Source organism: Myodes glareolus, chromosome 2, assembly GCF_982192425.1.
Source record: "Myodes glareolus chromosome 2, mMyoGla1.1, whole genome shotgun sequence".
NCBI classification, from domain to species: Eukaryota; Metazoa; Chordata; class Mammalia; order Rodentia; family Cricetidae; genus Myodes; species Myodes glareolus.
Genome location: NC_142027.1, coordinates 83,393,341 through 83,417,809, shown reverse-complemented (window position 1 = coordinate 83,417,809; position 24,469 = coordinate 83,393,341). Strand labels below are relative to the sequence as shown.

Genomic DNA, 24,469 nt, shown 5'->3' with positions numbered 1-24,469 from the left:
CCAGCTGATTTTTATCACTACTTTTAGATTTTCTTTTTCACAGACAAACATCAGTGGTCTCAAATGAAAATAAAAAATTTAAGCAATATATTAGCTTTAATGGTATACATATTAACACATTGCATCATTTATCCATCTGCAGTGTAATTTTCTATGGTTTTAAACGTGGTTCTATATGGTTAACAAGCTACACAGTCCGCGAGTTTTAGAACATTCTTATCACTTTCCTCTCATCACTTCAAAGCAGCTCCCTGACATTTATTAGCAGTGGACCAGAGGAATTTTAACACAGACACACACACACACCAACACACACACACACACCGACACACACACATACACACATACCACTTCCTATTAGCTTTTCATACACTCTTTTTATTATAACCCATAGTGTTCAGGATCACCTGCAGGCTTGAGTCTCATTTCCTCCCTCTGTAAAACTTGACCTCATTGAACTGTGCCTAGCAACCTGTCCATTGGGATATACTAGATCCAGCCACCTCTCCCAACTCAATTGGACTGGTCTAAATGACCACTCCATTATATTCTTTTACATAGTGGTGACTACTGCCAAAAAATATTCTCACAATTTAGTAAGAGGGATATACAGGAAGACCCTCAGTGCTGGGCAAGGGGGAAGGAGGTGCTCACGTGGGAGTCATACCTTGGGAGAAGTGACTTTATTTGTTAGCTGGACAGGTGGGGACAGATTCAAAGAGATTTTGTTTGTTTGTTTCTATTTTTTGTTTGGTTTTGTTTTGCTGAGTTGAAATGTGAAAAAGGATGAAATATCTTTCAGAGAATCACCAAGAAGCTTTGTAAAGATCTGCATGCAGAATGCAAATGCTGGCTTTATTTCATGTATTTTTGAATGAAGTCAGTGGTGGTAAGGGGGTATTTCATGTCAATAAATTTATTTAACTTTTGGTGAAGAGATAGAACCTTTGGTCTTCCTGGTATGATAACATTGTTTATTTATTCTGCACAGAATGTTAACTCACTGGCAGTCAAAATAGTCTGTGATGAACTTCATGATCTGTCAAGGCTAAGAGAATACCAAAGTTCTGGTGATGCAGAGGTGAGCCATCTACTGGCTGTAGCCCTGGACCCACCCATCTTTCCAATGTATAAACACCACAAGCTCAGAACTCTTCAGCACCATTGGTGGAAGGGAAGCCCTGCAAAGAGTAGCACACAGCTGGAGGGAGAGCACAGAGGGGAACATTGCTGACAGACAAGCAATGATGGACCTGACTTTAGCTCTCTCACTGGAAACCTGGATCCCCTTAGCTATTGCCCTGGTGCTCCTATACAGGTGAGTAACCACTAAAGTTCCTCTTCCACCATTTCCTTGAAATTAGGGTTGTATTCAGACCTCTATTGTGGTATTGACTGCACAGTCAAAAGTGATATAGGTATCAGGGGCTGGGGAGATGGTTCAGAGGTTAAGAGCACTGACTACTCTTCTAGAGGACCCAGGTTTGAATTCTGCTGTGGCTCACCATTATCAATTATCTGTAGCTACAGTTTCAGGGAATCTGAAGCTCTCCATAGGCACTAGAATACAATTTTAAAAAATGATAGCAGAAGTTGAAATTAACCTTTGCATAAAACATTTTGAAATTACATGTTTTTATGTAGTGGGCTAGCAGAAGCACATGAGATAGGTTTGTGTGTGTGTGTGTGTGTGTGTGTGTGTGTGTGTGTGTGTGTGTGTGTGTTTGTTTGTGTGAGGGAATCATAAAAAACTTTGGGGAGTCAGTCCTCTCCTATTATATGGGGTCCCGAGGTTCAAACTCAGATTATCAATATTGGTAGCCATTGCCTTTACCTGTGCCGTTATCTTGTAGGCCCAAAATAAAATGACAGTTGAATTCATTTTGAATTTTTTTTTGGTGGAATGAGGAATCAAACTAGAGTCTATATGTGCTAGGCAAGCATGCTACTACTGAGCCATATCTCCAGTGTCACTAGCTCTTGAAGTTCATATTGATGTTAAACAGATCTGCTGGGCACACACACACACACACTCACTTTCAAATCACTCTTGCTGAGCTGAGGGGTTTTCTGAAGATTTACTTTTGGTATGACCTGATTGACTTTCAGGTTATCCCTAGATCTACCAGAACTCAGTAGAAATAAATATAAACAATGGACTGCCATGCACATTGGACCCCTCACCCTTTTTCTAAGCTTTCTGGCAACCAAGTTGTTGGTATGTTTCATGTTTTGACTTTGGTCATGTTAATCTCCTCTCTTCTGTATGTGTGGTCACAAGGCTTTCTCTTTCACTCTATAGATATGGGACCCATAAACATGATGTTTTTAGGAAACAGGGAATTCCCGGGCCCAAACCTTTGCCATTTTTAGGAACTCTGCTGAATTACTACAAGGTGAGTGCTTGTTGCAAGGAGGACAGGCTTGTTCATCCTGGCTGCCTGACTAGCTTATCTCCAAAATAACCACATAGAAATTGTATTCATTAAAACACTGCTTGGCCCATTAGCTGTAACTACTTATTGGCTAATTCTTATATCTTAATTTAACGCATTTCTATTAATCTGTGTATTGCCACATGGCAGTGGCGTACTGAGTAAAATTCCCAGTTTCTGTCTCTGGTGGATCCATGTCATCTATCCCTCCACCTTCCTTCTCTCAGTATTCTGCCTAGCTCTTCTCACCTACCTAAGTTCTGCCCTATCAATAGGCCAAGGCAGTTTCTTTATTCATTAACCAAGAAAAGCTACACACAGACAGAACGACCTCCTACACCAAATGTTGATTCTTGAGATCCAATAATTGTTTAGTTCCATCAAATGCTGTTTGGGAGGTAACTCTGAGACTTCAATCCCTCATACTGTGTGTTCTTATGATACTAGAGATGCCCCAGTGATTCTTTGGGGGCACTGTTGCCAACTTAAAACTATAAAATATTTGTGTGTATGCTTTTATAGTGTGTGTGTGTGTGTGCGTGCGTGCACATGTCTGAGTGTGCATATATGTGGAGGTTAATATGTAGAGGGTACAGGTTATTATTGGGTGTCTTGTTGATTGTTCTTCACTTTATACTTTGAGGCAGGGTCTCTCAGTTGAACCCAGCTCTCTCTGACTTGACTTGTCTAGTTGGCCAGCTTTCTTCTGAGATCCTTTGTCTCTGCCTCCTGCAAGTGTGTCTGAGCCAGCTCCAGCATAAACCAGCTGGGGGTATACTGGGACGAGGCACTGAGACTGAGGAAATGTTAGATTAAGAGAAACGAAGACAGAAATGTAGGATAGAATGGGAGAACTGAAGGCTGATACCAAACAGCCCTGAATTTATTTCTCAGCCAGCATATGTATTAATTTCAAGTAAAAGGTAGAACAAATGGCAGTAGAGTCAGCTAACCATCTCCCTGCACTGTCATTGTGAAGAAGCTAAAGCAGGTGCATTATCTCAATACAAGAATTCAGTTAGTAGCAAGCAGCTATCAATCACTAAGAAGGAGTGCCTCCAGCTGTCATACACCAGCCCTAATCAAAATGAATCATGTTTTCTTTCATCTGAGCAAAAATACTCCCTTTCATGGGCTTAATCACATGTGATAGCTCACATATGATTCAATTTCAATGAAGTCATGTTTGACTTAGAGAAATAATTTGAGTTCAGTATTACCTTCTCTGCTTGCTCCAAATATCCTTAAGAACTGTGAGAAAGTTCTGATTAAGCCCATGGGAAAGAGCAAAACCACTGGGAAAAGGATGATTTAACAAAATAGAAACTTCAACAATGAGCATGTCATATGCCACACTTAAATCTAGGTGGATCATTTGTGACAAACCTGCTTTGGTGCTTGGCCCATGCTGTGCCCATGGCAGACATTCCCAAGCTCACATCCAGAGGGCAAGTGACAAAACTTGCAAAGTGTCTGATCAAGTTTTCGTCCTGGAGTTTCTATGCTTACAGTGAATATACTTTCAAACAATTTGTCATCATCATTATTATTATTATTATTATTTTGTGTGAGTGGTGTGTATCTGGTGATGTGCACATGTACATGTCTAAGAATTTGCATGCAGAAGACACAGGAAGTGTCAGGTGTCCTGCCCTATCACACTACGTTTTCCCATTGAGCCATCTTGCTGATGCCGATAAACATTACTAAGGACTTTTTTCTGTCAGAAACTGTGAACCTCATTTCATGGGATTTGAGGGTTTTGTTCCCTGGATACAGAAGGGTTGGTACATACAGGACAGTAATGTATTTCATGCTATTTCTTTTTTCAGGGTATGTGGAAATTTGATACCGAGTGCTATAAAAAGTATGGAAAAATGTGGGGGTGAGTATTCTGGAAAGTTCCATGGAGTTGGCTCTTTTTAGGAGGATGTACTCTAATTGTTCAGGAAAATGCCAGCCAAGAATTGTAGTAATGACCTCTCTGTTGTAAAGATGTTGCCATGAGTCATTAAGTGACAAGTTTCACAGATCCAATTATCATAAAAACATTGCACACTGTGTTTTTTTTGACAGGCTTTAATGTTCCATGGATTCTGGACCTCATATTTTTGTTGTGTTGCTTTGTTGTTGAGACAGTGTTTCTCTGGGTAACAGTTATCCCAGAACTCACTCTGTAGACCAGACTAACCTTGAACTCACAGGTATCTACCTGCTTCTGCCTCCTGAGTTCTGGAACTACAGGCATGCACCCCACCACCACCACCCCTGCCAAGACCTTGGATAGAAGTGTATATATCATTGTGTTCTGTCTTATTGAACTGACTTTGGAGATCCAATTTAATAACTGAAGGGTTTTTCCTTGGATCTATGTCCTTAATGGTTCTGTAAAGCAGCTGAGCCAGCAGCAGTAACTGTTCCCTGTCATTGATGTGGAGTTTAGTTAGAACTTTTGAGTATATGTCATCTTATACTATGAGACAGGAACAAGTGGGGGAGGCTCTGGCTCTTCCTGCCTCTTCATCTCTTTTTATTCACTCAGAAACCACAGGTCAGAACAGGGATCTGCTGAGTTGGCAAAGTTCTTAAAGACCATGCCATTCAATGCCAACAGCAAACTTTGCTGTTTGTCCAGTGGCCCCCAGCATGTGAATGTCTCTGTGCAATATTATTGCTTGTCAGCACTTGATAGTGTCCTTTCAACTTTTTGGTGACATAATATCTAATTTATTTATTTATCCATTTATTAGTATTTATTTATTTGGGATATGATTTCTTTTTGTAGCCCTGACTTTCGCAGAACTACATATGCAGATCAACCTTGCCTTGAAATCAGAGATTTGTTTGATTCAGACTTCCAAGTGCTGGGATAAAAGGCATTGCTGAACTGCTTGGCCCAAATATTGTTTTTTAATTAATTTTGCTATATGATATTGTAACATAAGTACTTTTTTATTAATTTTATTGAGGAGTTTTCTCTGCTCCTCTCCCTGCTTCTCCCTTCAATCCTCTCCCATGGTCCCCATGCTCCCAATTTACTCAGGAGATCTTGTCTTTTTCTACTTACATGTAGATTAGATCCATGTATGTCTCTCTTAGGGTCCTCATTGTTGTCTAGGTTCTCTGGGATTGTGATTTGTAGGTTGATTTTTTTTGCTTTACGTTTCAAAATTACTTATGAATGAGTACATATGTTCATTGTCTTTTTGGATCTGGGATACCTCACCCAATATGATGTTTTCTAGCTCCATCCATTTGCCTGCAAATTTCAAGATTTCCTTATTATTTCCTGCTGTGTAGTACTCCATTGTGTAAATGTACCACATTTTTCTTATCTATGCTTACCTGAGGGGTATTTAGGTGGTTTCCAGGTTCTGGCTATGACAAACAATGCTGCTATGAACATAGTTGAGCACATATTCTTGTGGTACCATTAAGCATCTTTTGGGTATATACCCAAAAGTTGTATTGCTGGGTCTTGAGGTAGGTTGTTTCCTAATTTTTTTGAAAAATTGCCATACTGATATCCCAAAGGGATGTACCCGCTTACACTCCCACCAGCAATGCAGGAGTATTCCATTTATCCCACAGTTTCTTCAGTATGAGTTGTCATCAGTATTTTTGATCTTTGTCATTCTTATAGGTATAAGATGGAATCTCAGAGTTGTTTTGATTTTTATTTATCTGATGAATAAGGATGTTGGACATTTCCTTACATGTCTTTCAACAATATTATGTTCCTCTGTAGAGAGTTCTCTGTTTAGGTCTGTACTCCATTTTTTATTGGATTATTTGTTCTTTTGATGACCAATTTCTTGAGTTCTTTCCATATGAAGTTAGCTACCATTATTTCTAGGTCTGTAAAGAATTTTGCTTGGATTTTGATGGGCATTGCATTGAATCTATAGATTTCTTTTAGTAAAATTTCCATTTTTACTATGTTAATTTTACCTACCCAAGAACATGGGAGATCTTTCAACTTTCTGATGTCTTCTTCAATTTCTATATTCAAAGATTGAACGTTCTTGTCATACAAGTCTTCCACTTGTTCCGTTATAGTTCCTCCAAGATATTTTAGGCTATTTGTGGCTATTGTGAAGGGATATGTTTCTCTGATTTCTCTCTCAGGCCATTTATCATCTGTGTACAGGAGTTTTCAGGTGTTCTGTTACCTCACCAGTATGAGATTTTTTTTCAGCTTCTTTATGTAGGCATTTAGTGCTATGAACTTTCCTCTTAACACTGCTTTCATTGTGTCTCATAAATTTGGATATGTTGTGTGGTCATTTTCACTGAATTTTAGGTAGTCTTTAATTTCTCCCTTTATAGCTTCTTGACCCATTGATGCTTCAGGTGATATTTATTTAATTTCTATGTGTTTGTGGGCTTTCTGATATTAGTATCACTGTTGAATTTTAATTTTAAGCCCTGGTGATCTGATAAGATACATGGGGTTATTCCAATGATTTGTATTTGTTGAGGTTTGTTTTGTTACCAAGTATATGGTCAATTTTTGAAAAGGTTCCATGAGTTGCTGATAAGAAGGTATATTCTTTTATGTTAGGAAGGAATGTTCTTTAGGTGTCTGTTAAGTCCATTTGAGTCATAACACCTATAAATTCCCTTATTTCTCTGTTAATTTTTTGTCAGACTGACCTATCTCTCTAGTGGTGAGATTGGAGTGTCATACTATTTGTGTGTGGGTTTTGGTGTATGATTTAAGAAGTGTTTATTTTAACATATGAGGATGCCCTTGCTTTTGGGGCATTATTGAGATTTCCTTTTGATGGATTTTTCCTGTAAGTAATAAGAAATATCCTTTTTTTGTCTCTTTCGATTGATTTTAATTTGAAGACTATTTAGTTAGATATTAAGATACCTATACCAGCTTGTTTCTTAAGTTCATTTGATTGGAAATTTTTTTCCCAACCTTTTACTCTGAGACAATGTCTGTCTTTGAGGTTGCTGTGTGTTTCTATTATGCAGCAGAAGGATGGATTCTGTTTACGTATTCAATCTGTTAACCTGCATTTATTTATAGGTGAGTTGAGTACATTTATATTAAGGGATATTAATGATCAGTGATTGCTATCTCCTGTTAATTTACTTTTCAATGTTGCTGATGTTAATTTGTGTGTTTTCCCTTTTTTGGGATTTGCTGCTGTGAGATAAGTTGTCTGTGATTTTATTAATACAGCCAACATCTTTGTGTTGGAGTTTTTCTTCTAGTACTTTGTGTATGGCTGTGTTTGTGGCTAGGTATTGATAAATCTGATTTTGTTATGGGATATCTTGTTTTGTCCTCCTACGGTGATTGAAAGTTTTCCTGGGTAAAGTAGTCTGGAATGGCATCTGTAGTCTTTTAATGCTTGCATAACACTTGACCAGGATCTTCTGGCTTTCATTGTCTCCATTGAGGAACAGGTGCAATTTTGAAAGATCTGCCTTTATATGTTACTTGTCCTTTGTCCTTTGCTGCTCTTAATATTCTTTTGTTACTCTGTATGTTTAGTGTTTTGATTATTATGTGGCAAGAGGACTGATTGTTTTTTTTTTGATCCAGTCTATTTGTTGTTCTGTATGCTTTTTGTGTCTTCATAGGCATATATTTCTTTCTTTTTAAAACTAATTTATCAATTTATTTATTAAAAATTTTCACCTCCTCCCATCTTCCCATTTTCCTCCCACTCCCACCACTCCCCCTCCAAAACCCTTTCCAGTCCTAAGAGCAGTCAGGGTTCCCTGCCCTGTGGGACATCCAAGGTCCTCCCCCTCTCCATTCAGGTCTAGGAAAATGAACATCCAAACAGACTAGGCTCCCAAAAAAGCCAGTCCATGCAGTAGAATCAAATCCCAGTGCCATTGTCCTTGGCTTCTCAGTCAGCTCTCACTGTCAGCCACATTCAGAGAGTCCAGTTTGATCACATGCTCCATTAGTCCCAGTCCAGTTGGCCTATGTGAGCTCCCATTAGATCAGTCCCACCATCTCAGTAGGAGGCCACACCTTTCACGATCCTGACTTCCTTGCTCGTGTTCTCCCTCCTTCTGCTCCTCATTTGGACCTTGGGAGCTCAGTCCAGTGCTCCAATGTGGGTCTCTGTCTCCATCTCCATCCATCGCTGGATGAAGGGTCTATGGTGATATGCAAGATATTCATCAGTGTTGCTATGGGACTAGGCCAGTTCAGGCACCCTCTCCTCTGCTGCCCAAGGAACAATCAGGGGACAACTCCTTGAACACCTGGGAATCCCTCTAGGGCCAAATCTCTTGCCAACCTTAAAATTGCTCCCTTAATTAAGATATCTACTTCTCTGCTCCCATATCCACTCTTCCTCCATCCCAACCATCCCATTGCCCCTAGCTCTCCCTTATCCTCCCCTTCTCCATTCTCTCTCTCCATCTTCCCTGACCCCTCCCCAACATACCCCCATGCTCCCAACTTTTGCCTGGCAATTATGTCTAGTTTTAATATTCAGGAGGATAACTATATGTTTTTTCTTTGGGTTCACCTTCTTATTGAGCTTTTCTAGGATCAAGAATTATAGGCTCAATGTTCTTTATTTATGGCTAGAATCCACTCATGAGTGAGTGCATACCATATTCATCTTTCTTGGGTATGGGTTATCTCACTCAAAAAGGCGTTTTCTATTTCCATTCATTTGCATGCAAAATTTAAGATGTCTTTGTTTTTTACTGCTGAGTAAAAGTCTAAAGTGTATATGTGCCACACCTTCATTAACCATTCTTCTATTGAGGATCACCTAGGTTGTTTCCAGGTTCTGGCTATTACAAATAGTGCTGCTATGAACATAGTTGAACAAATGCTTTTATAGTATCATAGGGCATCTTTTGGGTATATTCCCAAGAGTGGAATTTCTGGGTCCTGAGGTAGGTTGACTCCCAGTTTCCTGAGAAACTGCCACACTTATTTCCAAAGTGTTTGCACAAGTTTGCATTTCCACCAACAATAAATGAGTGTTCCCCTTACTTCACATCCTCTCCAGCATAGGCTATCATTGGTGTTTTTGAGTTTAGCTATTCTGACAGGTGTAAGATGGTATTTCAAAGTTGTTTTGATTTGCATTTCCCTGATCACTAAGGAGGCTGAGCATGACCTTAAGTGTCTTTTGGCCATTTGAACTTCTTTTGTTGAGAATTCTCTGTTCAGTACCCCAATTTTTAATGGGGTTAATTAGAGTTTTAATGTCTAGTTTCTTGAGTTCATTACATATTTTGAAGATCAAGCCTTTGTCTGATGCTGGGTTGGTGAAGATCCTCTCCCAATCAGTAGGATGCCTTTTTGTCTTAATGACAGTGTCCTTTGCATTACAGAAGCTTCTCAGTTTCCAGAGATCCCATTTATTCATTGTTACTCTTATTGTCTGTGCTACTGGGGTTATACATAGGAAGAGGTCCCCTGTTACCATATGTTGCAGACTACTTCCTTCTTTCTCTTCTATCAGGTTCAGTGTGTTCAGATTTATATTGAGTTCTTTAATCCATTTGCACTTGAGTTTTGTGCATGGTGATAGATATGAATCTATTTTTATTTTTCTATGAGTTGACATCCAGTTATGCCAGTACAATTTGTTAAAAATGCTTTCTTTCTTCCATTGTATAATTTTAGGTCCTTTAACATGAGTCAGGTGTTCATAGGTTTGTAGTTTAATATCTGGGTGTTTGATTTGATTCCATTGTTCAACATCTCTGTTTTTATGCCAATACCAAGCAGTTTTCATTAGTGTTGCTCTGTAATAGAGTTTGAAGTCAGGGATGGTAATGCCTCCGGAAGTACTTCTTGTTTAAAATTGTTTTGTCTATCCTGTGTTTTTCGTTTTTCCATATAAAGTTGGTTATTGTTCTCTCAAGGTCTGTGAAGAATTTTGCTGCGATTTTGAGGGGGATTGCATTGAATCTATAGATTGCTTTTGGTAGACTTTCCATTTTTATTATGTTGATCCTTCCAATCCAAGAGCATGGGAGATCCTTCCATTTCTTGGTATCCTCTTCAGTTTGTTTATTCAATGCCTTAAAGTTCTTGTCAAATAGATCTTTCACCTCCTTGGTTAGAGTTAACCCAAGCTACTTTATGTTATTTGTGGCTATCATGATAGGTGAAGTTTCTCTGAATTCCCTCTCTGCTTCTTTGTTCTTTATTCATAAGAGTAATGGAGGAGGATCTTCTGTCTATGTGTTACTTTCTTTGGTAATAAAGAGACTGCCTTGGTCTTTTTGATAGGCCAGCCCTTAGGTGGGTGGAGTAGACAGAACAGAATTGTGGAAGAAAGAAAGTAGGGTCAGGCAGACAGCATGACTCGCCTCTTCGAGATGAAGGTGGGTTAGAATCTTCCCTGTAATCCACGACCTTTTTTTGATATTCAGATTATTAGAAATTGGTTAATTAATATGTGAGAGTTAGCTAATAAGGGCCTGAAAACAATGGGGCCAGGCAGTGTTTAAAAGAATTCAGTTTCTGTGTAATTATTTCGGGTAAAGCTAGCCAGGCAGGCTGTGTGAAGCAGCCCACCGTTCCTTATACAGAGTGGCACCCAACCCAATGTGGTAACTAAATCCACTTAAAAACCTGAGAGGGCTTTAAAAAAAGGAAAAGTTTTAAAACACAGCTTCCTGGGTCCTGCTGCTGTTGCAAACTCCGGTTATGGAACATTTCTGGGCTCAGACATTTGTGTGCCCACTCAGGGTCAGGAACAAAGTAGCTGAGACCATGACCATGGCTTGGCTCTTCTTGTCTGAGTAGGCAGGGCGATCAGGTCTACTAGAATGTGGAGGTTTTGTAATACCAGTTTCTGGGCTGTGCCTCTATCGCGATCTCTGTCTGGCTCCTGTGGGAGACAGAATTTTTGGATGGAGTATTTGGAGTAAAGTGCTAGAATTTGTTTGATGGCAACTAGACTCGCTGTGTGCCTACAAGGGAATCATTGCGTGCTGCAGCTCTGCGGCACAAGTGCCTCCACCATGCTAGCAGTTCAATGTGCAAGGCTCAGAGGCACAAGCAGCTCCACCATGTTGGGCTGGGCAGGGCAAGCAGGCAGTACCTGTTTTTGACCTAGGAATGGCACAGCTTAGATACTTAAGTGCTTAGTGATTTAAAAATGCAAAACAAAAATGTTCCAGCATGGCAAAAAAAAATTACAGATTCACAATAGGACAGATTCAGACAAAAAAGACCTCTAAATGTGTTACAGTGTTGGATGACTGTACGTGGGCTTGGGAGAGAGAAGAAAGGGAACATAGAGAATAAAGTTAATGCCTTAAAGAAAAAGGGTAAAGTCTTTAAAGAGACAGAGTACAGATGGTTATATAAATGAAATAAAGAAAAATAAGCCATGTAAAAATGGAAAATTCACAAAGAGTCTGAATTCTGTACATTGTGTGTTCTTTAAAATTTTTGATTGTGAAGGAGCTAAGTACAGAGAGACATTTCATTGTATGGGCTGCTAAGCTAAACCACCATGGATATTATTATAAAGGTATCATGATATCAGAATTTGGATCTAAGGATATAATACTTTGGAAAAGAGATTCTTCTTTTGTTTTCACAGAGGATAAGACCCTGTGGATTGCTTCTATCCCAATATGGTATGATAGACCATGCCCTCCTGAAAGGTTGCTGTGAACACCCTCAAAGTATTACTTTGCTCAACTGCCAACTGAGATGAACCTGGCACACTGTTTATACCATGAAAGAACTAATTAACCATGCCCTTATACAGCAGGAAGACATTTGGAGAGAAAAAACTATGTCCATATTCCCAAATATTGTTTATAAATGTTCTTTTACATTTAAAGGGGGATATGATATAGATATGAATAATTTGCATTGGTATGGATTTTAAGGTCAAATTTGTTATATGTATATGTATTTCTGATATTGATTAAGGTATTGTGATTGTGTAGTTTATTTTAAAAATGTGATGTATAATCAGGAAATATAGATTGTTAATGGATAATCATTGATAATAGTCAAGCTTGTAGTCGTGTTAGATATTCTACATATATGGAGATATGTTTTAGTTAGATAGGCATTCTTCATATCTTTCAAAGACTACAGAATATGGCATTTTAAATGTTTTAATAACTTAGTACTTTTCAGTACAATGAGACACATCTGCTGCTGGTAGCTCCAATTTACTTCAAGAGGAAGATGGGCATTTAAGAGGCTCCTTATGGAGTTTAATAGCCATTTGGGCAAAAAACTGCTCTTGCCTGGACTGATGCATAGACTGGACATAAAGAACCCGCAGAGAGAGGACTGCTGAACTTTCCTATAGGTGAAAAGGTCTTTTAGAGTTCCTGATTCATGAAAGAGTCTGTGAGACATTCTGCAGGACACAGCAGATAGTGACTGAACTGTCTTTGAAATTTTGTGTTTCATGGAAATGTCTGCTGAATACTATGGGCCTGTAGGCCGAAGATGGATGCCCCAACAGTACAGAAGAACTTTGGGTCACTGTACAGGCAGTGAGATGTCTCTGTCATTTCTAGAGTTTTGGAAGTTGCTTATTTCTTGTTTGCTTAGGTAATACTATATCCTTCTGGAGTCTTTGGTAGAGTTGAAGAATGGTTAGTTATAGTTATAGTTTTCCTTAGTTATGATAAAAGATAAAGTATATATAAATATTGTAACTGTAATTCTTGCTTGATAACTGTTTTGTTATATTCAATTTTACTGTGTTAAAGTGAAAGCCTTGCTTTTTTGTTTTAACAGAAAAGGAGAAACGATGGAGGAGGTTCTTCTGTCTATGTGTTACTTTTCTTGGTTAATAAAAAGACTGCCTTGACCTTTTTGACAGGCCAGCCCTTAGGTGGGTGGAGTAGACAGAACAGAATTGTGTGAGAAAGCAGAGGCAGACAGACACCATGGCTCTCTTCTCAGAGATGGAGATGGGTTATAATCTTCCCCGTAAACCACGACCTTGTAGTGATATACAGATTATTAGAAATGGGTTAATTAATTAATATGGGAGAGTTAGCTAATAAGGGGCTGAAGACAATGGGTCCAGGCAGTGTTTAAAAGAATACAGTTTCCATGTAATTATTTTGGGGGTAAGCTAGATGGTATCCAGGTTGGAACACAGCCCACTCCTTCCTTTTACATAAGAGGACAACTAATTTTGGGGGGTTGACCTTATATCCTGTCACAGTACTAAAGGTGTTGATCAGCTGTAGGAGTTCTCTGGTAGAGTTTTTGGGGTTGCTTATGTACACTATCATATCATCTTCAAATAATGAAAATTTGACTTCTTCCTTTCCAATTTGAATCCCCCTGATCACCTTATGCTGTCTTATTGCTTTTCCTAGAACTTCAAGCACTATATTGAATAGGCATGGTGAGAGTGAACAGCCTTGCCTTGTTCCTGATTTTAGTGGAATGGCTTTGAGTTTTTCTCCATTTAATTTGATGTTAGCTGTCAACTTGCTGTATATTGCTTTTATTATATTTAGGAATGAACCTTGTATCCCTAATCTCTCCAAGGCCTTTATCATAAAGGGACATTGAATTTTGTCAAATGCTTTATCAGCATCTAAAGAAATGATCATAAGGTTTTTTTCTTTCAGTTTATTTATATGATGGATTACATTGATAGATTTTTGTATGTTGAACCAGCCCTGCATCTCTGGGATGAAGCTTACTTAATCATTATGTATATTTTTTGGGATTTGTTCTTTGATTCAGTTTGCCAGGATTTTATTGAGAATTTTTGCATCAATGTTCATGAGTGATATTGGTCTGTAATTCTCTTTCTTGGTTAAGTCTTTGTGTGATTTTGATATCAGGATAATTGTAGCTTCATAAAAGGAGTTTGGCGATGACTCTTCTGTTTCTATTTTGTGAAACACATTAAGGGGTATAGGTATTAGCTCTTCTTGGAAGTTCTGGTAGAATTCTGCATTGAAACCATCTGGTCCAGGGCTTTCTTATGGTTAGGTAGTTTCTGATGACAGCTTCTAATTCCCCGTGAAGTATTGGTCTATTTAAATTGTTCACTTAGTCTTGATTTCATTTTGGTATATGGTACTTATCTAAAAAGTGTCTGTTTCTTTCACATTTTTCAATTTTGTGGCATACAGGCTTTTGTAGTAAGATCAAATGATTTTCTGAATTTCCTCTGTGTCTGTGGTTATATCCCCCTTGTCATTTCTGATCTTGTTAATTTGCATGTTATCTCTCTGTCTTTTGATTAGTTTGGCTAGGGCTTTGTCAATATTGTTGATTTTCTCCAGGAACCAGCTTTTTTTTTTTTTCAATGATTCTTTGGATTGTTTTCTTTGTTTTTATTTTGTTGATTTCAGTCCTCAGTTTGATAATTTTCAGTCTTCTACTTCTCCTGAGTGAGTCTTCTTTTTTGTAGAGCTTTCAGGTGTGCTGTTAAGTCTCTAATGTGTGCTTTCTCCATTTTCTTTATCTTGGCACTTACTGCTATGAACTTTCCTATTAACACTGCTTTCATAGTGTCCCATAGGTTTGGGTATTATGTCTCCTTATTTTTATTGAATTCAAGGAAGACATTAATTTCTTTCGTTATTTTTTCCTTGAACCAGGGATGGTTCAGTAGTTGACTGTTCAGTTTCCATGAGTTTGTAGGCTGTCTGGGGGTAGAACTGTTGTTGAATTCTAACTTCATTCCATGGTAATCCGATAGTACACAGGTGATTACTACAATTAATTTGTATCTATGGATTTTTTTTGTTACCAATTATGTGATCAATTTTTGAGAAGGTTCCATGAGATGCTGAGTAGAAGGTATATTCTTTTCTGTTTGGGTGGAATGCTATATAGATGTCTGTTGAGTCCATTTAGTTCATTATATCTGTTAGGTCTCTTATTTCTCTGTTACGTTTCTGTCTGGTTGACCTGTCCATTGGTGAGAGAGGAGTGTTGAAATCACCCATTATTAGAGTGTGGGGTTTGATGCATGCTTTGAGTTATAATAATGTTTTTTTATATATGTTGGTGCTTTTATATTAGAGGCAGAGATATTCAGGATTGAGACTTCCTCCTGATAAATTGTTTCTGTTATGAATATAAAGTGTCCTTCTCCATCTCTTTGATTGCTTTTAGTTTGAAATCAATTTTGTTTGATCTTAGTATAGCCACACCCATTTGTTTTCTTGGTCCATTTTATTGGAAAATCTTTTCCCAACCCTTGACCCTAAGGTAGTGTCTGTCTGTCTTTGAGTTTGAGGTGTGTTTCTTTTAAACAGCATAATGTTGGATTCTCTTTTCAAATATATTCTTTTAACCCATGCCTTTATATAGGTAAATTTAGTCCATTGATATTAAGTGATACTAATGACCAGTGGTTGTTAACTCCGGTTATTTTTTTTCTGGTAGTGTTTGTGTGTTTCCCTTCTTTGAGTTGTGCTGGTGGATGGTTGTCAGATACTTGTGTTATTATGGGTGTTGTTGGCTTCCTTGGTTTGTGATTTTCCCTCTATTATTTTCTGTAAGTCTTGGTTTGTAGCTACGTATTGTTTAAATCTGTTTTTGTCCTGGAATATCTTGTTTTCCCCATCACTGGTGAATGAAAGCTTTGCTGGGTATAGTAGTCTGGGCCTGCATCCGTGGTCTCTTATTTTCTGCAGCACATCTATATAAGACCTTCTGGCTTTCATGGTTTCCATTGAGAAGTCAGGTTAATTCATATAGGTTTCCCTTTATATGTTACTTGACCTTTTTCTCTTGCAGCTCTTAATATTCATTCTTCATTCTGTATGTTTTGTGGTTTGATTATTATATGGCAAAGGGATGGGTTTTTTATCCAGTCTATTTGGTATTCTGTATGCTTCTTGTACCTTTATAGGATTATCCTTCTTTAGGTTGGGAAAGTTTTCTTCTATAAATTTTTGTATATATTTTCTGGGCCTTTGAGCTGTAATTCTTCTCTTTCTTCTACCCCTATTATTCTTAGGTTTGGGCTTTTCACGGTGTCCCAGATTTCCTGGATGTTTTGTGTTAAGAATTTGTTGAATTTGTTTTGTTCTTTAATCAATGAGTTTATTTCCTCTATAGTATCTTCAGTGTCTGAGAATCTTTCTTCTGTCTCTTTTATTCTGTTGGTTATACTTGTTTCCGTAGTTTCTGTTTTTTTACTCAGATTTTTCATATCCAACCTTACCTCAGTTTGTGCTTTCTTCTTTGCCCCCATTTCTTTTTTCAAATCTTAAACTGTTTGCATTACCTGTTTGATTACTTTTTCTTGATTTTCTTGGATATCTTTGAGAGATTTATTCATTTCTTCTACTCTTTTGTTTGTCTTCTCTGTTTCTTTAAAGCAGTTTTAAAAATCCTGTTTAAGTATGGTCCTCTATTATTTTCATAATGTTACGTTTAAAGTCAATTTCTTCTACTTCTTCTAGAATAGCGTGTTCAAGTCTTCTTGTTTTGTGATCCCTGGAATCCGGTGTTGTCATGTTGCCTTTCAGCTTGTTTGAGGAATTCTTGCATTGGCACCTCCCATCTCTTCCTTCCAGTGCAGCCAGGAGAGTCTTGGCATCTTTGTCCAATCTGTTCTGTGGCTGACACTCAGGGTGGATTTCCTCAGTGCAGGAGCAGGAAATGTTCCCCTCTGGAAGACAGCCTCAGTGCAGGAGCAGGAAATGTTCCTTGACCAAATATCTTGCAGACAATATGGCAGGCTTGGAGGAGGCAGTGTCCTGTGAAGCAAAAAAGTCCCTGCAGCAGGAGCTGGAGGGGCCCTGTGCTCCCTTCCCTGTCTGTCTGTCCAGGGATTGCACACACTCACCAGTCTGATTTGATCTCTTCAGCACAGGAACAGGGACACCTGGTAGTCCAAGGATTCCGCAGACAAAAGGATGAACTTGAGGGAAGGTCAGGGTGGTGTGGAACAAAGAGCTCCTGCAAAAAGAGCAGGAGGTGCCTTGCACTCCCTTCTGGGGGCCTTGGCCAGATGGGTAGACTCTCACCTCTCTGTGTGGAAAGCCTCAGTGCCGGCGCAAGAACTGTTCCTGGGCCAAGGATCTCACAGACAATAGGGCAGGCTTGGGGGAGGCAGGCTGATGATGGTTGTTTTTCAGTGACTTTGTATGTATTTATTTCACTGAAATATTAACAGTAATCATAGTTTTCTTTTTTATGAGAAAGTAATTTTATTAAATTATAAAAGTTTCCATTTCTGCCCCTCCTCCCAACACCCTCCCACTCCCCCCACTCCCTCTCCTCCTCCCTCTCCATCCCTAAGAGCAGTCAGGGTTTCCTGCCCTGTGGGACGAACAAGTTCCTCCCCCCTCCCTCCAGGTCCAGGAATGTGAGTATCCAAACAGACTGGATCCCAAAAATCCAGTATATTCAGAGGAAACAAGTCCCAGTGTCATTGTCAATGGCTTTTCAGAAAGACTCCGGGCTGATGATGGGTTTTTGTATTGTGCATGACATTCAAATGAGGAAAGTCACTAGAGAGTTTAATTATAGGCTCCTTGGCAGCAGGCAAAGCTTCTGTATTCATAAACATATTTACCTATTGTGCACAAAGGTTGTATTTGTGGTATAACAAGTTCTTCATATTAAAGCCCCTGTAATATATTCTATATGTTCTCTGAAAGAAATCATTACACCCCTGCAACTTCAGTACTTATTGTGCACTGTATGCATTACCCAATAACTCAAGGCCTCTAAGCGGGCCTGGATAGTATTGTGATTACAGTCATGTAACAGATTAAAAAAAAACCTTCAGAAAAACTGCTCTATAAAGTCATAGAAAATAATCACTGTTCTCTAGTATGATATCGTCAAGGTCTTGGAACCTTCAATAAAAAACTAATGCATTCTACCATTGCCTTACCTACAGTGAGAAACAACTTTTTTGTTCAAATGTTTATCCAAGATACAATGACTCTATTAGATTCCCACTATGAACTCTTTTGTCTTTAAGTGACTTGTTTATTGTATGACCTCATCTGTCACTTTACAAAGACTCATTGATCTGTGGTCAGACTCTCTAAGTTGGACTGGGAACTCTTGTGACAACATGTTGTATAATCAGAGTGAAAGTCATGTAACATTGGAGTCAAAGTGTGGATTTGGGGTTCCCCCTTCATAACCTGATCGTTTAATCAGCTGTTTTCCCCACACAGGTTGTTTGATGGTCAGACACCTGTGTTAGCTATCACAGACACAGAGATGATGAAGAATATACTAGTGAAGGAATGTTATTCTGTGTTCACAAACCGACGGGTAGGTAATGTTTTTAAATTTAAAAAAAATTAAGTATTTATTCTTGTTATGTATATATATATATATATATATATGTGTGTGTGTGTGTGTGTGTGTGTGTGTGTGTGTGTGATTGAATATGTATATGAGTGAATGCTATATGTGTGTAGTTTCCTATGGAGTCCAGAAAAGGGATGGGATCCCCTGAAGCTGGTGTTCCAAGCAGTTGGAGGGGTCTGATATGAATGATTGGAACTAAACCTGTCTTCTCCAGAAGATCAACAAGTACCCTAAACTGTTGAACTATCACCCAAGCCTCCCCCTTTTAATAATCCAAAACAGTATATTTTTCTTATTGAATTTATTTTGGTTGTTTATTTTGGTTTTTCAGAGACAGGGTTTCTCTGTGTAATCCTGACTGCCCTGGAATTCACACTGTAGACCAGGTGATCTTTGAACTCACAGAGATCTGCCTGACTCTGCCTTTTGAGTGATGGGATTAAGTACATGAATTGCCACCTCTTGACTACTTACTAAATTTAAAAATGAAATAAATATAGATTTATGTGGTTTCCACAATAATATACATGCAGGGTCATCTATATTTCCTGTTTTGTGGGTCCTTTCTTATGTCTGTGTGGATCAGTATGGTTTATCACAGATCTAGATTTGTGTGATGACAAACATTCATAATACAGAGTTGTCCATTGACCTGATAAAAAATTAGGGAAAAATGATTTCTACAGCATTATCCCTAAACTTACAGCAAACTCTCAACCTAAACAGACCAGGGGATACAGAGATGGTTTAGTGGCTGAAAGCTCTGAAAGAGGATGGGGAATTGTTTGCCTATATCTGCATCCAGTGTCTCACAACCACCTATAACTCCTGCTTTTGAAGATCCAACTCCCTCCTCTGACCTATGAATGCACTAAACATACATGTGCATACAGTCATACACACATAATATACACACATACATACATGCATACACATATACAACATACATACATACCACACATACGTACATACAGTACTAAAATAAATTTTGAAAAACTCAAGCATCAAATCCTTTAAGTATCTCTGGCCTAGGGAGATGACTCAGTGGGTAAAGGACCCAAGTTTGCATCCCCAGAATCTACACAAAAGCTGAGCATGGCAGCAGGCATGTGTTGCTTCAGAACAGTATTTGGAAACAGGTAGATCCTAGTGGCATGCTGACTAGATTCTCTAGCCAAACCAGTACCTTCTAGTTTCAATTAGAACCTGCCACAAAAAATGCAGAAGAGGGTTACAGAGGAAGATGTCAGACCTCTGGTCTCCAAATGAATATTTGCACCATCATTCTAGTCCACACACACACACACACACACACACACACACACACAAATACATACACATACATGTGTACACACCATATCAAGACATCCTTTTTCACATTGCTTATGTTATAAATACAGACTGGAGAACTTGTATGATGCAATGTTAGCTTTCTATCTATCCCTAAGTCATTTGCCATATGCATAGCAATGGAGAATCTTCTATTTCCTATCTTCTACCCCACCCATGGAACTAATTTTTCAATTACAGAGATCTGGATTTAGAAGTATCCTGGAATAAAAAAGTTTAAAAGCTCAGCAGGCATCCTAGTGAGCACTTGACTTTTTTTGGGGGGGGGGGGGGTGGAGCCAGGTTCAAGCAGTATTTCTCTGTGTAGCTTTGAAACCTGTCCTGGAAATCACTCTGTAGATCAGGCTGGTTTTGAACTCACAAAGATCCTCTTTCCTCTGCCTCCTGAGTGCTGGGATTAAAGGTGTGCACCACCACTGCTTGTTTATCACCTGATTTCTTACAGGTTGTGAGAAAGTTCTTACTTTTCTTACATCTAGCATGATACCTGATCATACTACACAGTCAGCAACTACTTGCTAACACCAATGTGTAATTAACACTTTATAACCATGGACAGTTCTGGAATTCAGAAAGCAATATTTGTATTTTTTGGACACTAGAAATTTGGCCCAGTGGGAATAATCAGTAAATCCATCAACTTATCTAAGGATGAGGAGTGGAAGAGAATTCGAGCCTTGCTGTCTCCAGCCTTCACCCCTGGAAAACTCAAAGAGGTGACTAAAAGGACAATTAATTGAAATGTTTGTGTGACCTGAGTCTCCACACCTAACAACCATGGATGCCTTTGTGTTTTGTGCTTAGATGTTCCTCATCATTGAAGAGTACGGAGATATTTTGGTAAAATACTTGAGAAAAGAGGCAGAGAAAGGCAAGCCTCTCAACATGAAAGAGTGAGTAGTGGGACATTCACTGTGGTTCTGGGAGAGGAAGGGCAGCAGGGGAAGAAGGGTCATCCTTCTGTGTGTCCTATATGTCCAGCTGCTCCTTCTTCCCTTTTAGACAGTAGATGACAAAATGTACAGCTGAGAAAGAAAGATGATAGTATCAAGGTCACAAGGATAAAGAGTGGGTAGGATGGGAAGGTGCTTGATCAATACTGAGGTGGTTTAGGCTGTCTTGGCTGAGATTATGAATTATTTCAGGCTTCTTCTTGCATGCGTTAAATGTCTATGTCTTTACCTCCTCAGAGTGTTTGGGGCCTACAGTATGGATGTCATCACGAGTGCGACATTTGGTGTGAATGTTGATTCCCTCAACAACCCAAAGGACCCTTTTGTGGAAAAAACCAAGAATTTAATAAGATTTGATTTTTTTAAGCCATTACTCATGTCAGTAGGTATGTATGATGGTTCTTCTGCCTTTTGACCCACTGATCTTATGTGTGACCATGCTTGTCAGCTCTTTCTTCTCTTCCACACTTATCGAAAGTAGCAACTTTATTGGTATATAATTCACCTAACATGTAATTTACTATCTTGTTAGATTGTACTTAAAGGCACTATCCAATAGGTTCAGTGCATTCAATGACATATACTCCCCTACTTGTTTTCAATATTCATATTTCTTTTAGACAAGGTCTCTCTTTATAGCTCTAACTGTCCTGGAAGTTGCTGTATAGACCAGGCTGGCCTTGAACTCACAATGATCTCCATACTTTTGCCTCCTGAGTACTGAAATTAAAGGTGTAAGCCACAATTCCTGGCTTTGATTTGGAATTATTTTATTTAGCCTTTGATAGTGTCTTGATTATACCCACCCCTAACTCTCACCTCCCACTTGCCTTACAAACACCAAGATATCTTTTACTCAACTTTGTCCCCCCAACTTTTTTGTCACCCACTGAATCCAAAGAGTTCTGCCTGCTAGGATGTTGACCAATATTATTGGCATAATCTCATGCAGGTGGTCAGTTCAAAAGTGGGCCATGCCTCATCCTGGATATGACATGTTACGTCACTACTCCCTGCCTCTTACTTTACTCCCACATCTAATTTCATGATGTTCCTTGAGCTTGTAGTGATAAGGGTGTTGATACAGATACTCCATGCAGTGTTCAGCACTCAACAATCAATTATTCCCAACACTTTGCCTACTTAGGACTTTGCATTGACTGATGATCTACATGGCCAGTTACCAATGTCAACTGCAGAGGACTTTGTTCTAGCCATGCTGCACACTTGCACCATCATCCTTCAAACAGCCTTTACCTAAGCAACCACCAATTCACTTTTTCTATATTTACATATTCTGATTATTTCCTATCAATGGGCTCATAGACTATGTTATCTCTGTGACAGGCCTCTGTCATTCAGCACATTATTAAAGGAAGTAAGCATTACTGTCTTCTATGTCTATGAACAATTAATATTTCATTTTAGTTGATGGACTGAAGTTAGTTTTACGTGTTTGCTATGAATTTTGTTGCTATGAGAATTTTCATACAAGGTTATATTTGAATATTTGTTTTTTTTGTTTGGGATTATATGTTCAGAATTGTTGTTTCTGAGTTACAAAGTAACCCCATTTTTATCATATTAAACAACTGAGCATTCATTTTCTATAGTTGCTATGGCATTTTCTATGTCTTGAAATGCAGAAGAATTTCAGATTCTCTATGTTTCACTCAACACTTGGATCTCCCATGACTTTTATCATTGTCACTTAGTGAACATGCTGCAGGCTGAACCTGTGGTTTTGATTAAAATTTCCCTGGTCCTAATGCAATTAAGAAACTAAGCTAGATGTCTTAGTCTTTGCTTTTAGATCATCTCTCTTACATAATTGAATTGCTTTAACATTTTTTAAAGATTTATTTATTTTTATTTTATGTGTATGGGTATTTTACCTGGACATACTGGGTTCTGGGAATCAAACCTGGGTCCTCTGTAGAGCACCAGTGTTAACATCGGAGCCATCTCTCCAGTCCCTGTAGTATTTTTGTGTATGTTTTGGGTGCAGTTAGCAGTGGTGCTTCATTTAGTGTTTAATACTTTATCTGTCAATTATGTTTTCATCCATAGCTCATGTGTCCTTTTACCTACATTCCACCCTTCCTTAACACCTAATATCATCCTCTCCTGGTCTCCTTTTGAGCATTATCCCATATCCACACTCACACCTGTTCACATATTTTCATCTATTTATTATAGGCTAGACTCTGGAAGTGAGGGGAGATCATGTGATTTTCCTTTATTTCTGAGTTTGGGTCACCTGTCTTTGAGATTGCCTTTACAAGAGTTCTGGTTACTGAATTCAGGTCTTGTGCATGCACGGAAAGTATTTTATCAGACATCTCTCCTGCCCTGGAGCTAGTTGTTTTAAAATTGAACTTGATGCTGTAAAGTTTGGTTTTTTGAAATTTTATAAATACAGGTTGTAAGCCACAGAGATTTTTTTATTAATTATAAAAGCTTGGTCTTAGTTCAAACTTGTTACCAACTAGCTATTTTTTGTTTGTTTTTTCAAGTCAGGGTTTCTTGGTAGCTTTTGTGCTTGTCCTGAACCTAGCTCTTGTAGACCAGGCTGGCCTCAAACTCATAGAGTGCTTGGATTAAAGGCCTGTGCTACCACCACCTGGCTTCCACTAGCTCTTATAGCTTAAATTAACCTATTTCTATTAATCAATGTTCTATCATGTGGTTCATTACCTTTACTCCTTATGTACATCTGACACTCCATTCCTATTACCTAGCCCAATCTGTCTGGCGAATTACAACTCTCTTCTTCCCAAAGTGCCTCTCTCTTCTTGCAAGTCCTACCTGTTCTCTCCTGCCTAGTTATTGTCCATTCTGCTGTTTGTTAAATCAATCAGAAGGTCCTTTACAGAAACACATCTTCACAGTGTACAAAAAGATTATCCCACAACATAAGCCTCCCTGTGCCTTTTCTCTTCATGATCTTGGTTTATCTTCAGTTCATACTCAAGACATTTTCCATTTTTTTGATGATTGGAGTGGATTCCAAGATCTCATGCATGCTAGGAAAGTACTCAACCATGAAACTACATCTCAACAATTTTTCCCATATCCTTCTGGGGTTCTTTGACCTATTGGTTACTTAGTAAGAGTGTATTGTCAATATGCACAAACCTCTGACTTTCCAAATAGCCTTTCTGGTACTTGTTTTGTTTATATCACACCAGTTGAGAAACAAATGCTATCTTGGCTATTCTTTCTTTACTATTTATTTATTTATTTATTTATTTATTTATTTATTTATTTATTCACTGATTGATTGACTTACTAGTTTAAAAAGAAATTTATTGATTTATTGTCTGTGTTGCGCACATGTGCTTTGGTGTTTTGTGGAAGGTGCAGATTAGAACACAACTCACAGTAGTTCATTCTCTCCTTCTACAGCGTATGGTAAGTTTTCAAATTCAGGATGTTAGGCTCATCTGCAGGACCCTTTAGCTGTTGGACTATCT

General features: G+C 38.5%; 1 protein-coding gene across 5 annotated transcripts in view; it reads left to right on the top strand.

The window, feature by feature from the left end:
- The first annotated feature begins 1,139 nt into the window (after positions 1-1,139).
- LOC125399842 (cytochrome P450 3A11-like) overlaps positions 1,140-24,469 on the top strand; it is a 64,861-nt gene continuing 41,531 nt past the window's right edge. For 2 of the 5 annotated variants that reach the window (XM_087902489.1, XM_048433440.3), the window contains exons 1-7: positions 1,141-1,318; positions 2,303-2,396; positions 4,268-4,320; positions 18,552-18,651; positions 20,643-20,756; positions 20,845-20,933; positions 21,231-21,379. In XM_087902489.1, the coding sequence (XP_087758615.1) occupies positions 1,245-1,318; positions 2,303-2,396; positions 4,268-4,320; positions 18,552-18,651; positions 20,643-20,756; positions 20,845-20,933; positions 21,231-21,379 (673 nt within the window). In that variant the 5' untranslated portion in view covers positions 1,141-1,244. Of the gene's footprint in view, positions 1,319-2,302; positions 2,397-4,267; positions 4,321-18,551; positions 18,652-20,642; positions 20,757-20,844; positions 20,934-21,230; positions 21,380-24,469 lie in introns of all 5 variants that reach the window. The other 3 variants (XM_048433441.3, XM_085685302.2, XM_085685303.2) reach the window with 3 other exon arrangements.